The following is a 15,842-nucleotide window of genomic DNA, read 5'->3' on the forward strand; positions in this document are numbered from 1 at the left end:
TACGAAGTGGGTTTACAAGTTGAAACGCAAGCCGGATGGTGAGATCGATCGCCATAAGGCTCGACTTGTTGCAAAGGGTTATGCACAACAAAAAGGCATAGATTATGAAGAGACTTTTGCTCCCACTTGTCGTATGACTACTGTGCGTTTTCTATGTGCATTGGCAGCTCATTTTGGTTGGGATGTACATCAATCAGACATTGTTACTGCTTTCTTGAATGGTGACATATTTGAGGAAGTTTATGTAACGCAGCCTCGCGGTTTTGTCATAAAAGGACAAGAGGACAAAGTGTGAAAATGTAAGAAGGCTTTGTATGGGTTGAAGCAATCTCCTCGTGCTTGGTATGAGAAAGCTGACACTCATTTGGTTAAACGAGGCTTTCGTAACAGTCCAACATAAAGCACATTGTATGTAAAGCGTGAGGATGATGTATTTCTCATTGTGGTTCTTTATGTTGATGATTTGCTGATCACTGGACCAAATGAGAGACATATTGCTGAATTTAAGGCTGATTTGAATGCTACTTTCAAGATGAAAGATTTGGGGCTGTTGCATCATTACTTGGGTATACAGTTTAAGCAGTGTGATGGTGGTATTGCCTTGTGTCAGAAAAGTTACATAGAGACATTGCTATGTAAGTTTGGACTTGAGGATTGCAAACCTATTGCCACTCCCATGGAAACAGGTTTGAAGTTGAGTCTACATGATGCTGGCGATCCTGCTGATGTCACTCTTTACCAAACTGCTGTTGGCTGCCTCATTTATGTATGCAACACGAGGCCAGATATTCAGTTTGCAGTCTCGCAGGTCAGCAGATTTATGCATAGCCCAGGGTCTAAGCATTGGCAGGCTGTCAAGAGGATTTTCCGCTACCTTAGTGGCACTTTACATCTTGGCTTGTTTTATCCCAAGGGGGGATCATTGCCGCCAGACTTACATGCTTTTTCGGACTCAGATTGGGCTGGTTGTTTTGACACGCGAGTGTCCACAAGTGGTTTTTGTTTCATGCTTGGCAGTTCATGTATATCATGGTTGAGCAAGAAGCAACCTACTGTGGCCACTTCGAGTTGTGAGGCTGAGTACAGGGCAGTCTTCACAGCTACGGTTGAGTGTGTATGGCTCAGACGCCTTATGGCTGACTTGGGTGTTGGACAGGACACTGCCAACACTATCTATACTGACAGTCAGAGCGCATTGGCAGTTGCGAGGAACCCAGTTTTTCATGCTCGCACAAAGCACATTGAGGTGCATTACCACTATGTCAGGGAGAGGCTCTCAGCAGGAGAGATCAGCTTGGCTTATGTGCCAACACAGGACAACCTTGCAGATCTTTTCACAAAGGCATTGTCTCGTGAGAAGCTTGAAGCTTTCCGCAAAGCTTTGGGCTTACTCCCCTTTGTGGACTGATCCTGTCCTCAGGGCATGGCACTTCCCTTTACTCATGTGCCAGCTCTCGTTCACCGCATCACTCCAGGGGGGATTTGTTACCATATACATGTGGTAGTGATGTGTGTGAACACACTAGGACCGCCGGGGCATTTTTTCCCTCTTTAGGAGGTTTTTTCCCCCGTGCATTGTATATACGCCCATCACTCTAGGGCTATCTATCTTTCCATTGCACACTAAGTAACACACTCTCTATTGTGTGCTTTGAGCTTCCTTCGTCTTCTCCAAGCTGTGCGTGTTTCTCTGCAACCCTAATTCCAACAACTTTTGGATCGACGGAGCCCACCATGAGTGAAGGCAGCAATACCCTATATTCCATTGAGGGCTGTCTTCACCCGCTTCATGCAGGCATCGCAGTCTATGGAGACCCGCATCTAATCTAATATAACGTAAATCTAAATCTAGCTTAAATAAACGTAAATCTAGTTAAAAATAAACCTAAATCTAATTTAATGTAAGTCTACATATAACCTAATCTTTAACGTCTTTTAAGATAGTTTCCTACGACGTTATAACTCTCTTCTTCCTGTGTGTGTGCGCGTGTGTGGATGTGTGTGCCAATAAAAAGAGATAAATGGTATAACCTTTCTATCACCCATGCCAAGTATGATAGATTGATTATGCCATTTCTCTCTTGAATAATAGGTCTTCAGTTCAGTTCCTCGTCGGCTAGATCTTTAGGTCTTTTAATTTTAATTAGTTTCCTACGACGCTCCCTTAGTTTCTCTTTCTTTCTCTCTCAATGTGTGTGCGTTTTTTTGGATCGTATGCATGTTTTCTTTCTCTTTTCCTCTCTCAATGTGTGCGTTTTTTGTTTATGCATGTTCTCTCTCTCTTTTCCTCTCTCAATGCGTGCGTTTTTTGTTTATGCATGCTCTCTCTCTCTTTTTCTCTCTCAATGTGTGTGTGCATTTTTTGTTTATGTATGTGTGTGCGTTTTTGCACTCTCTCTCGCTCTCTCTCTCTCTCTCTCTCTCTCTCTCTCTCTCAAAAACACTATGTGTGTGTGTGTATGTGTGTGTGTGAGAGAGAGAGAGAGGGAGAGAGAAAGAGGGGAAGGGAACATGAGAATGAGGAGAGGGAAGGAGCATACCTGGCTCTCCTTCCTCTCCTCGTGTGTGTGTGTGTGTGTGTGTGTGTGTGTGTGTGTGTGTGTGTGTGTAAAAGAAAAAGAGAGAGAGAGAGAGAGAGAGAGAGAGAGAGTGAGGGAGAGCGTTACCTGCTCTTTGCTTGAGGGCGCCGAAAAACTCAGATCTGAGATCTGAGTTTTTGGATGCGCTCGGTTATTTTTTTTACCCCAGCTGGCGTCGCTATGAGCGTCGCTATAAGCGTCGCTATGAGCGTCGCAAATTTCTTTGTAAATTTGCGACGCTCATAGCGACGCTTATAGCGACGCTCATAGCGACGCCGGGAATTTTTTTTTTTAGCGTCGCTGTGTGAGCGTCGCTAATATGAAGAGCCTCTTGTAGTGACTAGGGAGATAGCACCGTGGCAATCTTGCATATCCGAAGCTTTTGGTATATCCTCCCTAAACTGTGTATTGATGATTACACAAGCAATGGCTAAATTCTCATATTAATGACGAAGGAACAACTTTTTGAGTAAAAGGGACTAGTTTAAGTGACCTTGTGCAAAGTTGGGGAATATCATTGTAAGGGCAATCTAAGTTGAAGATCTTGTAGCTTCAACTATATTTATTTGATCTATAGATGCTCGGTACCTCCATCAACAAATCATTGAGCCTTTACACTCGAGCAACTATGTTTTGGTTGCTTCCAAGCACCAAGCCCATTCCTAATTCTCATGCATTGAATGTTGTTTTGTGCCACCTCCTAGAAGCACCTAGAAGAGCTGACCAAATGAGATAATAATTAAACGATGGCATCATCTTGGTTATTCTCATAGCTTTGCCAAACTACCTTGCTTGCCTAAAAAGGTCGATCATGAAAGTGTGGTGCTCATTGTCAGGTATAATGGCATATTGTCCCTCCATGCTATTGAAGAGAATTTGGCCCTCATCGAGAAAATGGGAGTGATTGCATGCATTGATCACACTAAGAAAAGTGATTGCAATTAGTGGGGACCCCTTGTGTTGCATCCAACAAAAATAGTTCATAGCTTCCTCTTGTTGGGCCTCCTAGAAGAGCACTTCAAGAGACTTCATATGATGATAAATCCTCACTTTCCATCTAGTTAAAATAGCTTATAGCTTCCTTTCCACATCCATGTTGGTCATGTACTACAGTCAATACACTATAAGTGAAGCGTTTCATACAAATTTCTCATCAAGAACTTTTGGTGCTTTCATAAGGGCACCACATTTGGCATACATATCGACCACAACATGCCTCTCTAATAGTGCTCAAATAGTAATCTCATCGTGAATTCTCTCACCCAAGTGGAGATTGTGTGCACACTTTCAAGGTGCAAGAATAGATGCTTGTATTTGGGGATAGACCGACCTTTTCTTCAACCCAAAGTTTTCTCGCCACAACCATGTTGGGCATATCTTGCAATCAACATACTCCAATGGACAACATCTTGGAGAGGAGGCCCATCAAGAACATTTTTGTGCTTTCATTAGCACATTTGGCATACATATTGACCCAAGCACTGCCAAAAACACATCTATCTCTTTCTCCAACAACTCATGACTAGCAATCTTATCTTGAATTCTCTCACCCATGTAAACATCTTGTGTAAGGCAACAGGCCTCCAAGGTGCAAGTATAGGTGGTTGCATCTAAAGAGAGGCCTTCCCTTTGTTAGGATTAAAATCTCTGTGTGGTTAGTCTCCTAAGTCAAGCAAAATAAACACCACCAATTTGATTGGTTGCAGTATGGTATGGCTAGAGTCCGTTTATGCATGAAGCCTTCAAGGCTTTATATACATGTAATAGTTCATATTTTGAATAGAGAGCCAATTTTGGGCGTGAAAGTCTCTGTCGATATTTGCTCATGGTATTCTTCTCCATCTCCTATCTATGGTTGTTGAACACTTTACATTTGATAAAATCAGCTTCCTTGCCACAACCGTGCTGGGCATATCTTGCAAAACGAGTTTCGAGAGACGACATTTCGGACAAAAAGTTCACGAAGAACCTTTTGTGCTTTCATAAGGGCACCGCATTTGGCTTGCATATTGACCAAAGCATTGCCAAGCACAACATATTTCTTCAATACCCCATGAGTAGCAAGATCATCATGTATTCTCTCACCCATGTGATGGTCTTGCATAAGGACATATGCTTTTGAGGTGCAAGCATACGTGATTGTATTTGGAGAAAGGCCTTCCCTTTGCATCTAGTTAAAACAACCTAAAGCTTCCTTAACACAACCATGTTGAGCATATTCTGCAATCAACATGTTCCAAGAGATGACATTTTGGACATAAATCTCATCAAGAACTTTATCTGCCTTTGTAAGGGCACCATGTTTAGCATAGATATTGACAAAAGCATTGCCAAGCACATGGTTCTCCAACAGTAATCTCCTTGTGAATTCTCTTGTCCATGTGAAAGTCTCGGGTAGGGCCATAGGCTTTCAAGGTGCGAGCATGGGTGATTGCATTTTAAGGTATTTCCTTTGTGTATGATGAAAACAATCTAGGCTTCCTTATCACAACCATGTTCAGCATACCCTACAATCAAGTTTCTCCAAGAGATGATGTCCCATAGAGAATGCCCATCCAAAACTTTTCGGTGCTATCATGAGGATACCACATTTAGCATATGCACTCACCAATCTGCTCACTAAACATGTATTTTTTAAAGCAACCCACTATTGCGGAGCTAAGTGTGTATCCTACGGACTTAGTGAAAATCCTTCTTTATATCTCTTTAGTTTGGTCAGAAAAGAAAATCCCGTTCCTATTGACTTCTTGTCATGCCCTTCCTATCTATGCTTCACTTATGTAGTGAATATTTTTATCAATGGATTTTCCATCGCTCTATGGACACAAGACCTATAGCTTGTGAGTCGTGATGCTTTTCAGGGTTGATGTGCTAATGCATTTTTGCTTACTATAATTGTGATTGCTTTTGGAGAAAGAGGGGCTCTTTTTATCATAGAGTGGTACGTGTGGAGAGGAGAGAGAGAAAATTTGAATGTAGATAATAAGCTAACAAAGTAGCCAATTTGTGTGTGTGTGTGTGTGTGTGAGAGAGAGAGAGAGAGAGAGAGAGAGAGAGAGAGAGAACGAGCAAGCGAGCGCATGCCGTAATTTGCAACTAAAGAAAGGCACAAGAAGTTTTGGACAAATTCTCACAATAATTCCCACATCGTGACTTACCGAGCAACATCATGGGCTTCTGTGAGGGAGGTGCCGCATACCTAGCTAGGTATGCGGTGCCTCTCGAGCAGGAGCTCATGATGTTTTGCATTGTATGAAAAACACTCAGAAAGACTCCGTTTTTGTACATTTAGAAAAATTTTAAATCTTCTTGTGAGGATAGAGAAGAGGGTCCTGCAGAAGGAAGAAAGCGAGCACTTTCCTACAAAACAAGAATAGAGAGGGTTGATTCAGAGCTCATCATCAACATGCCATCAATAAATTGAGGAGTCAACAGATGGTGAACACTCAAAAGAGACACTTTTTCATAAAACCAAGAGGCTAAAAGAAGATTATGGCTTGTTGTTCCTGGATTTAAATGTCGACGTCCACGTGATGAAGAAAGTTCAACACTCAAAAGCTAATTGGAGAGGGTGTTGGTCAATTAGAGATTGATATATTGTAAAGATTCCCCCTTCATGCCCCAAAAATGGACCTTTAAATTATTAGATTGAGAGATGCCTTTTTTTTTCTACCACATGTGGCCTATATTTTTTGAAGGCATGTTTTGATGAGCTTCCAACGTGTGCAAACTTTGAATTTGGGATGTCGTTCTTGCATTGCACTTATTGCCAAGCATGTCCCCTAACATGAGCAAGGTAAACATGAGCAAGGTAAAGAAGCTAGAGGTTGATATTAAGCTGTAGCATATGCCTAGTACAAGCAAGGCCTCGGTGAATGCTCGCATCTTCAAAGCATGGGGTATTATGAAGGAAGTTGATATGGGCAAACAAACTGCCGGTGAGATTTCAATAAGAGGCTCTTGGGAAAAAATGTTTATGCATCACCTTGCTTTGCTTGACATGTATGTCAAATCTAATGTACCATAGAAAGCACGATATGCTTGTTATGACCATTTGTCGAAGACATGGTCTTTGAAAATGTGTCAATTCTAGGAAATGCCAATAAGGGCATGGCCACATGAAGGAAGACTGAAGGCATGCGGCATTATGCAAGAAGTTTCCTAACTAAACATGTGCTTTATTCAAGAAATGAGGTTCGGTGAACATATGCATGATGCGGTTTTTAGCAAGGGACAATGCCACAAAGTTGTGGTCCATGCTTGTGTGAACGTGGTATACATTCACAAGAAATTTTTCTTTTTTTCTTTGTGATCTCTTGGAGGTTTGCAAGGTATGTTGTTAGAAGATCGAGGACCTCAAGGATTTGAGGTCCTCGATGTCATGATGATTCCATCAAGATGTCATGCAGGTCCAAGAGCAAGCATGTGCTGGATGGGGACAATGTCCAAGGCTGAGTACTTGGAGAGTATTCCCAAGGCGAAAGCATAGGATTTGCTTCACAAATTTTATGTCCAAAATGTTACTAATTGGATTGTATTGTCTACAGGTTGTACTAAACAAGGGGGCAAAAGTACTCGGCTATTTTCAATGAAGTCTTTGTCCAAATGCAATCATGTATGCTTGCATCTTGAAGGCATGTAGCATTACAAAAGAGGTTTTGACATGCACAAACATTTAATTGCTTTGACCAACGTGTATGCCAAGTGTGCTTTATTCTCGATGAGCTTCTTCTTGGATATGTTGTCTCTTGGAGTGCCTTGAAGATGTACCAACAAGTACAGGGGCGAAGAAGCATTGGGTGTGCTCAGTGAAGAGATTCTTTTAATTGTTTGCCAAAGTGTAGTGGTAGAAGTAGCATTGTGACTAAACCACAGTGGGTGTCCTTAGAGCCCCTCACTTTTACCACTAGGCCAACTCCCCTTGAGTGGGTGTGGATGAGTGGACGCAATCCCGTAAAACTAATCGAAACGAATTAGCTTGGAATGGCTATAAAAAAGGAAGTAGGCTGATGAGGTTGGAAAGGCAAATAAAAAGGGAGTACTACAAAAGTATTGTATACATTTGCGTTTGTGATATTTTATTGTTGGAGGCAACAGGTCACATATTAGTAGGAAGTAGAATAAAATAGATATTTTGAGAGTGTGAGAACAAGCTTTTAGCAAATATTTTTTGAATTAGGTCTAGACTAGTCCACATTACATTCAATCTAGTTGCTAAAAAAAAAAATTCTAGCACCTCATTTTTATGGCGAATGTATATTGGAAGGCAAAAGAAACAAGGGAAGCTTGTAACAAAGTTGGAATAGCAATATGTTTTTAGTGACAATTTACACTCTAAAATTTCCCAAAAAAACAAAAAACAAAAGGTTATGACTAATACAATGGAAATATCACTCATGCCAAAGGTTTATATGGGTTGTGTGAGGGGAAGGACCTAGGCAAAAGGTGTGACCGGTCGAATGTGAGTGTAGGCTACAATAATGAGTGGAGGCAAGTGGCCCATAAGGCGAGCAAGGGAGAATACTTCTGCGTCTTAATGTGTTGAAACTTGCATTGCCTTTTTTAGAGCGTAGTCTTGTTAATGCGGATGAAGATAAAAGCTTTAAAGCTCGTGTTGTGATGAGACCGATGAAGTAGATAAACCAAATTATGAATTTTAAGGGTGGCGAGACAGACAATGAGACGGTGGTCCGTCAGGATGTGACATGAGGTGGTGAGAACATATTGCTAAGTGCGGATCGGGGACAGGGTTGGGGAAGAATAAATGGGAGGGGAATAGATGCCTTCATTTTTTTTTATAAATATTTTGTGTGGGAGAGAGTGAGTGTGGGTGCGCGTGTACGTGCGTGTGCGTTTGCGGAGAGACTGGATAGGCCATCGCTAGAGCTGAAAGTGTGTTATGGCGGTGGGGCTAGCTAGCGTGAGGTGGAGTCGATAAGCTTGAAGGCGGGCAGGTGGTCGACGGTGGCGGTGATGGAGTAGCGCTCCAGTGTGAAGGACTCGTAGAGCGTGGCCGCCACCTTCATTGCGTCAGCATAGGCGGGCATACGAGCCGCCTTCTCCGCAGCTGCCCTCGACTCCCACACGCTCGCCTCCAGGCACTGCCTGTGAGCATTCGGTCGCCCCGCCCAATACTGCAATCATATAAGAGACTCTCTCTCTCTCTCTCTCTCTCAACACCCACACACACACACACACACAAGCACAAGAAACCCAAATTCACAGCAGCTCTCTCTCTCTCTCTCTCTCTCTCTCTCTCTCTCAACACACACACAAGCACAAGAAACCCAAATTCACAGCAGCTCTCTCTCTCTCTCTCTCTCTCTCTCTCTCTCTCTCTCTCTCTGCCTGCTTACCCTGACCAGGCCGCCGCTCTTCCTGGCTTCTTCCAAGGCGACGTTGTTGATGCGGGTGAGAGTGGCCTCATCGGTGCCTCTCTTGCGCACGGATCGAAAGGCTACCACATGGAAAGAGGAAGCCTCAGTGAAGCCATACTTCTCGAACACCTCGTTCCAGTTGAAGCACAAGAACAAGGGCGCTGTCAGCGGCGCCGAGTACACAATGGGGGCCGCCTCCAACTCCTGGAATGCGTGCTTGCAGGCTTCCTGCATATTGAATGCCAGGAGAGAGAGAGAGAGAGAGAGAGAGAGAGAGAGAGCACGCAAAACCTTGCTCTAAACCTTCAGCTCATCATCCTCTATAACTATCTCTCACACAGACAATTGTCTCTTTCTTTTTTTCCCAATGATCTTGGTTGTGCCCCCTTTTAAACCTTAAAAAGCAGCAACGGAGTGGACTATTTTGTGTAGACTCGCAAGCATGCGCTTTTTATACCTTAAAGCCTTTCCATATCACTGCCTCTCACGGCCATACGTATCCAAAGGCGGGCCCGCCATTTCCTTCTCTGATAGCTACTTGTCACTATAAAGACTTGAAAAAAGAGAGAGAGAGAGAGAGAGAGAGAGAGAGAGAGAGAGAGCTCTCTTTTGATAGGCACCTTTGCCCTTCAAATTTTCAAGAGTTTGCAACTTTTCATGCATCACAGTGTGTTTTTTAAAGGGTGGCTCACATTTGATCAAAATACTCCCCAAAGGACCCCATATACTTTCATTTTTGGGGGATACATGCATGCACTCATATGGGCACAATGCAAGTGAACCCCCAAAGTATGCACATCAACACACTCCCACACACATTCGTCCTTTGTATCATATTATTTCAATCCTTGGGCATGTCATTCAATGAACAAACACTTGTCTAGAAACTACTAACTACGATCGTAACACTGGAAGTTGGAAGGTGGATTGGTAGATGACAGAAGGAAGGCAATATACATGTACTCATCAATACGTTCCGTTCTCTAGCAAACAAGCACATGGCTATAAACACATGGTTGTCTCTTGCTTACACAACACACACACACACACACACAAACATTCTCCCCCTTCTTAGAAGTTTGACTTTTTCAGTAACTATTAACACGTCCAACAAACATCCTCTCCCCTTTATGAATGTAGCTTACAAAACCCCTTGTGAAGCAATGTACGCAAAATGCCCACATAATTATGGGTGAAACCTTGTCCTCTTGCTTCTAATTGTCTGGCATCCATATTTTGTCTAAAGCTACATGAAAGTCTATGCACGAGGAAAAACATAATAACATATGTAAACCCTCTAATGTACAGTTGTATAGATGGGAATCTACATGCCCCTCCCTTTTCTAGAGTCAAATATAGTAGTCTTATGATGGCGATAGAATCCATCCACATTCACACCAAATCCTTTGAAAACTCAAGATGAAGAGTTTAGGGTTTGGTTTTGCGATAGTTCAACATTTTGATTAATTGTTTACATAAGCCAAAGTTTTACTATAGTTTGACATTTTGATCATTTGTTTACACTATCCATCTTCAATTGAAGAAGATTTAAGCACCTTTTACTAATCTCTTGGCTCCTCAAAGCAAATATTGTGCTTGCGGTTTTATAATATACTTTTTTTTTCTATGATAATAAGGTATTTTTTTAAAAAAACCATCTTTGAAACTTGTCTCTAAAATTAGCTATAATGGACAAAGTTTTTTTGTGGAAATTGGACACCAACCATATGCTTTCAAAGGAGACTGGTAATCTTTTGTCTCTAAGAAGAAGGTGATGGGCTTTAAGCGCAGCCACTATTGGTTCAACCTTTGAGACATGTGGGTGTGGGTGAGTGGGCACAATCTTGTAAAACTAGTCAAAGCAAAGCTTGAACTGCCCCCAAAAAAAAAGAGTAGAACATAAATTCTTGTGGGCATCTTTTTCCTTTTTTTTAAAAGATAAACTTGTGTCCTATCTAGTCCTTGAAATTGAGAGGAGTGCAAGCTAATTTCCCTAAGACTTGCATGGTCACACTACATATTCTCATTGGATTCATTAGTTGATTAATGCTAGATGCAAATGCTAAATTTTGGACTCAAGCAATGTATTTCAATGACAGGGTTACTAGGATGTGGAAAGGGAAGTGATGATTTGTGCCATGTACTCTGGCCACAAACATGTTGTGTTGAGGGTCCTAATCACTTTGACAAGAATACAAGCATGTGGAAAGCAAAGTGGTCTACATGTCTACATGTTAAGCCAAAGTTAGACAAGATCGTCACTTAGTGGATGGATTCTTGATTTGAAATGTCTGGCATGCTACTGTCAGCCACATTCAATCACCATAAGAATGTCAGGATGTGGCAAGGGTGTGGTCGGCATGTTTGTCTTGTCAAGCCAAACAAATCTTGTGTTCAGGCTTATAGTCAATCCAAGACTCTTGTTAACTTCATGGCACTATTGACTGTGGTGTGAATTATGAAGGAGGTTATACTCTTCTTTGCCATATGGAGTTAAGTATGATGGAGGTTATGCTCTTCTTGGCTATGTTGAGGTTGATTGAGTTCACGCTCAGAGATTCACTTTAGGCTAGTGATTTGCACTGGGGTAATGGACTTCAGCTTTGCACCTTGGAAGTCTTTTGAAAGGTTATTTTCCAAACACTATCAAAATACTCTCTCAAGCAAGCACATGATTAATTGGATTTTGAAGGAGGGCCTATCATAATTTTATATGCACATGGGTCTCATGAACATCCACTCCGCTCCATTCAGAGTGTTCCCTCCCCACAACAAAAATGTGCATCTTTTCACCATAAATCGTGCACACCGTAGTGAAATTCAAGCTTGCCACGTTGTCAATATTGAGGAGTGCAGGCTTTTTTCTTTGAAAGGTGTTCAACAACTAAAATCAGAAGTGTAAACAACAATAGCCTATTTCTTGTGAATTAGCAAATCTCCCATCTATTTGCATGAGATTTCTTCCTTGCACAAGTCAAATGATGATTGCACCAGAGGACAAAAATAGATTTTCTTAAGTATTCTATTAAAAACAACTAGAAACCTAAAAGCAAGAAATGGGCTGGCAATTTGTAGAGATTGCAAGAGAGTCCAAGATTATTTTGTCTTCATGTGATTCAAGATTCAAACAAAGGGGAACATCACGATTGAGATTCAAAAAATACTGGAAGCTTCAAAAAAGTTGTAACCTGTGACTAGAAGGTGGCATGTATGTGATGGACCAAATCTTTATATTGGTCTCTTGCTAATTTTCCTCCATCAAGGGGGGCTAGCTTAGTTGGAAGTGGGTTTCACTTGTATCACCAAGGTAGTGGTTCAACCCCCACTAAGCGCCCTTGGCAATATCTCAAGGCAAAAGATGGTCCCGAGTGCTCGGCTGATGCACGATGTTGGTGGAATAAAAAAATGCTACGTCATCATTTAACAAAAAAAAGCTAGATTTGACTATCCCCTTTCAAGAGAGCCAAATCTAGTCCTCTCAAATTTTCTCATGTAAGTGCCAGCATCAATTTTCTATATACACCACCACATAGTTCCTCCATAATAGATGTATCTTATTGTAATATTATTGAAAAAAAAATCTCTTGATGAGGGTGACGAAAGTATGGGGAGTAAAAAAATTCCTTGGAGCTTTTGGTATTAGATTTATAAACTTAGAGAGATAAATACCAATATTAAATTGTTGATCAAAGAATTTATTCAATCCGTGTATGCAACAGTGGTAGAAGAACACGTCACTCTTTTTGTACTCCAAAAATTAGAATATGTGGAGCTGTGTGGCTTCAAGTGGATATGAAATAATGAAGAGCATGGTGTCTCTTTATCAACGATTCTCAATGTGTCTTGTAGTGAAATACTAAAAAAAAGTTTGAACGAAGAGAATCAATGCTAGGGTTGTAGTGGAAGAGATTTTTGACCTTATTCTTGTTGATTGATGCATAGAATTTGCCTCATGGAGGCATCCCAAGTTAGTTCGTACCACTTCTCTCTTCCAGCACAAGATTGGCACCTTTGAACACAACGAGATTGTGTGTGCACATGAACATACACATGATCCTCTAAATAGGCACATAAGCATGCGAGGTGATACACACACACATTCTCTCTCTCTTTCTCTCTCTCTCTCTCTCTCTCCACTCGCACATATATGTATATATAAACACACACACACACACACATTTGTACGTGTCTTATTATTTTAATGTATTTTTACATGACCATGTATGTGTGGAGATATACACGTCTGTATTTCTATATATATATATCTAAATATATAAACAAATCTATATTAGTGTATGAATGTGTGCATCAATGTATGAGTTGGGCATAGTAGAGTGCACATGCTACTAACTAAGGTGGTGATCATGCGAGGCTCAATTATCAGTAACTCAAGGCATATAACTTACACCACAATGTGGTCACGCGTATCCTATTGGGTTAACTTAGTACTGTTGAGAGCCTTTTGTAACTGTGCCGATTTTGGCATAGTTGCACTAAGAGGTGTTTGTAATACATTTAATGTGGGCATCTTTCAAAGGAATCGACGTTCTCTCTTTAGATCCTCTCTCTTCTCTACCTGCTAGCAAAGGTTATATCCTCCATGTAGATTTTTTGGACTGCCATATGCAAGTAATCGTTGATAACTGTGCTCACACATGATCGTGACCATGGCTTAGTTATCACTCATTTAATGTGCAGAGGCCTAGTAGCCTCAGTTACCCAAACTGATAACTGAGCCCTCGTGTGACCATAACCTAAGCTATCAAAACTCTGAAGGAATATACTAGCAACTTGCGATGCATGTTGATAACTATCACAACTTGGAAATTCGTGAAATCAGACATGATAGTCTTTACTCGGATGGCCATTCCTCTATGTGTATTTGTTTTATTGATGTACATGTAATGCAAAGGATGGTATGTGTATAGCTTGTGATAAAGATTTGTAGTCATGCCCATACAATTATAAAGTGGTGAAGTGTATGGAGCCTTGGTGTGTTGAAATTCGAAGTATTTACATTATGTTGGAGAGAGAGAGAGAGAGTAGGTTGGAAGAAGGTAGGACAAGTGGAGGAGGGTTGAGCAAAAATATAATTTCTTTATAATTGTGAATGGGGCTCATAGGCAACAAATATTAGTAAGTATTTACGATGCTAGCCCAAGATTCACCAACGCGTCTAGGCTACATATGATAAGAATTTGTGCACCTTGAAATGATGGCAAGCAGCTACAACAGATGCGCTCTCTCTCTCTCTAATGCATGGTTGTTCGACAAGTAGTGAAGCATTGAGAATAGCAACAAGAAATGATATACCGCATATTGTGCGGCCATCTACATGAGAGGGAGAGAAAGGAGGGTGACTTTATCATTTTTAGTGAGAGAGATTGCTCATATGAGCATGGAGCCAAAAGAGAAAGAAGAGGCCAGGTTGGTGGGGTCCCATATCATGCTCCCATATGTGTACACACACACACACTCTCTCTCTCTCTCTCTCTCTTAACTTTGTATATTGCATATAGTGCAACTCCTTATATTAGAGTAAGCTTCTTCTATCACGTGAACGATAGTCATCATTACTGGTAAATAAATTGATAGATTGTTGGAACTTGGCCACCATACCCCTAGGAATGTTTCACTTGCACACTTTTCCCAGTAACACACACTCCTCCATCACAAAGTCAGTCACCACTAGGGTGGGGGACCTCGCTGGGCACAGATAGAGAGAGAGAGAGAGAGTGAGAAAAAGAGAGAGAGAGTGAGAGTGAGAAAAAGAGGGAGAGATTGAGAGTTTGTGTGTTTCATGGCAAAGGTAGGATTCCCGTTCACAATGAAAGGAAAAGAAACAGAGAACTTTGATTCTCTTCACACTACCTAGCCTTCCCCTTTATGGAAAAAAACACTTACTCTTCGTCACATTAAATCTTGTAAATTCGCAAAAGATGTGACGTTTGGGCCTTTTTCACACTTTATTCAAAGTCCTAAGTGCATACTAGTTTTGCTTGAAGGTGTTATGTTCACTCATATTTGGGTTGATAAAATTTGTTTCTCCAATCGATGCGAAACATTTAATTTTGAACTTTTTTTTTTGGGGGGTGCAAAACTCAGAATTGTTTCTCCAATCGATGCGAAACATTTAATTTTGAACTTTTTTTTTTTGGGGGGTGCAAAACTCAGAATTGTGAGTGATTGTATTAGAAGTCACCAAGAAATGCGAGCGTTTCTTTCTAGAACCGAGCACAAAAGGTAGCTTGAAGCTTAATGTGACTTGACTAAACAACTCCTCGAGGAGGTGAGTAAGACCAAAATTCTATCCTAAGAGACCCTCCGCTTGTCGGAGGAAGCTAATCAATCTCGCTTCTTCATGGCCCTCAAAGTCAAAAGAAATCGGTACATCGTCCACTCATTTTTCGATGGAGAAGGAAAGGAGATTAAGGACTTGTATGAAATGACTCCTATGATGCTTAACCACTTGCAACGGATCATTGGCCAGCCTGAGGCTCGCTCGCCGAAAGTGGATGGAGCCACAACTGCTCTTCTGGGAAGTGTTATAAAAATGGTATCACATTCAGATGCCAACATCTTAGGGAAGGTGTTCTCCGAGGAGGAATGGTCTCACACGATGCAAACTTTGGGCGAAGAAAAGTCATGACTAAGGAGTTCTTCAAAGAATCCTGGGAGGAGCTTAAGTCTCCGATCACGCGAGTGGCTAACCAAGCTCTTGTCAATGGAGCTCTCGATTTGAGCGTCAAAAGACGCATGATAAAATCGATCCCTAAACAAGTTTGCTGCTCCCAATTGAAGCACTGGCGTCCAATAACTATGATGTCAGTGGTATACAAAATAATCACCAAAATTGTTGCTCTCAAGGTCTCTCCCCTACTTGATC

General features: G+C 41.4%; 1 protein-coding gene across 1 annotated transcript; it reads right to left on the bottom strand.

Annotated features, from left to right (window-relative positions):
• Window positions 1–7,872: 7,872 nt before the first annotated feature.
• On the bottom strand, window positions 7,873–9,489 carry LOC147430227 (uncharacterized). The gene is made up of 2 exons (XM_086494732.1): window positions 8,936–9,489; window positions 7,873–8,713 (listed from the first exon to the last, which is right to left on the bottom strand). The coding sequence occupies exons 1-2, from the start codon at window positions 9,188–9,190 to the stop codon at window positions 8,495–8,497; spliced, it is 474 nt and encodes a 157-aa protein (XP_086350858.1). The 5' UTR covers window positions 9,191–9,489; the 3' UTR covers window positions 7,873–8,494.
• Window positions 9,490–15,842: the final 6,353 nt, after the last annotated feature.

Source organism: Adiantum capillus-veneris, chromosome 22 (genome assembly GCF_014529385.1).
Source record: "Adiantum capillus-veneris isolate H3 chromosome 22, ASM1452938v2, whole genome shotgun sequence".
NCBI lineage: Eukaryota > Viridiplantae > Streptophyta > Polypodiopsida > Polypodiales > Pteridaceae > Adiantum > Adiantum capillus-veneris.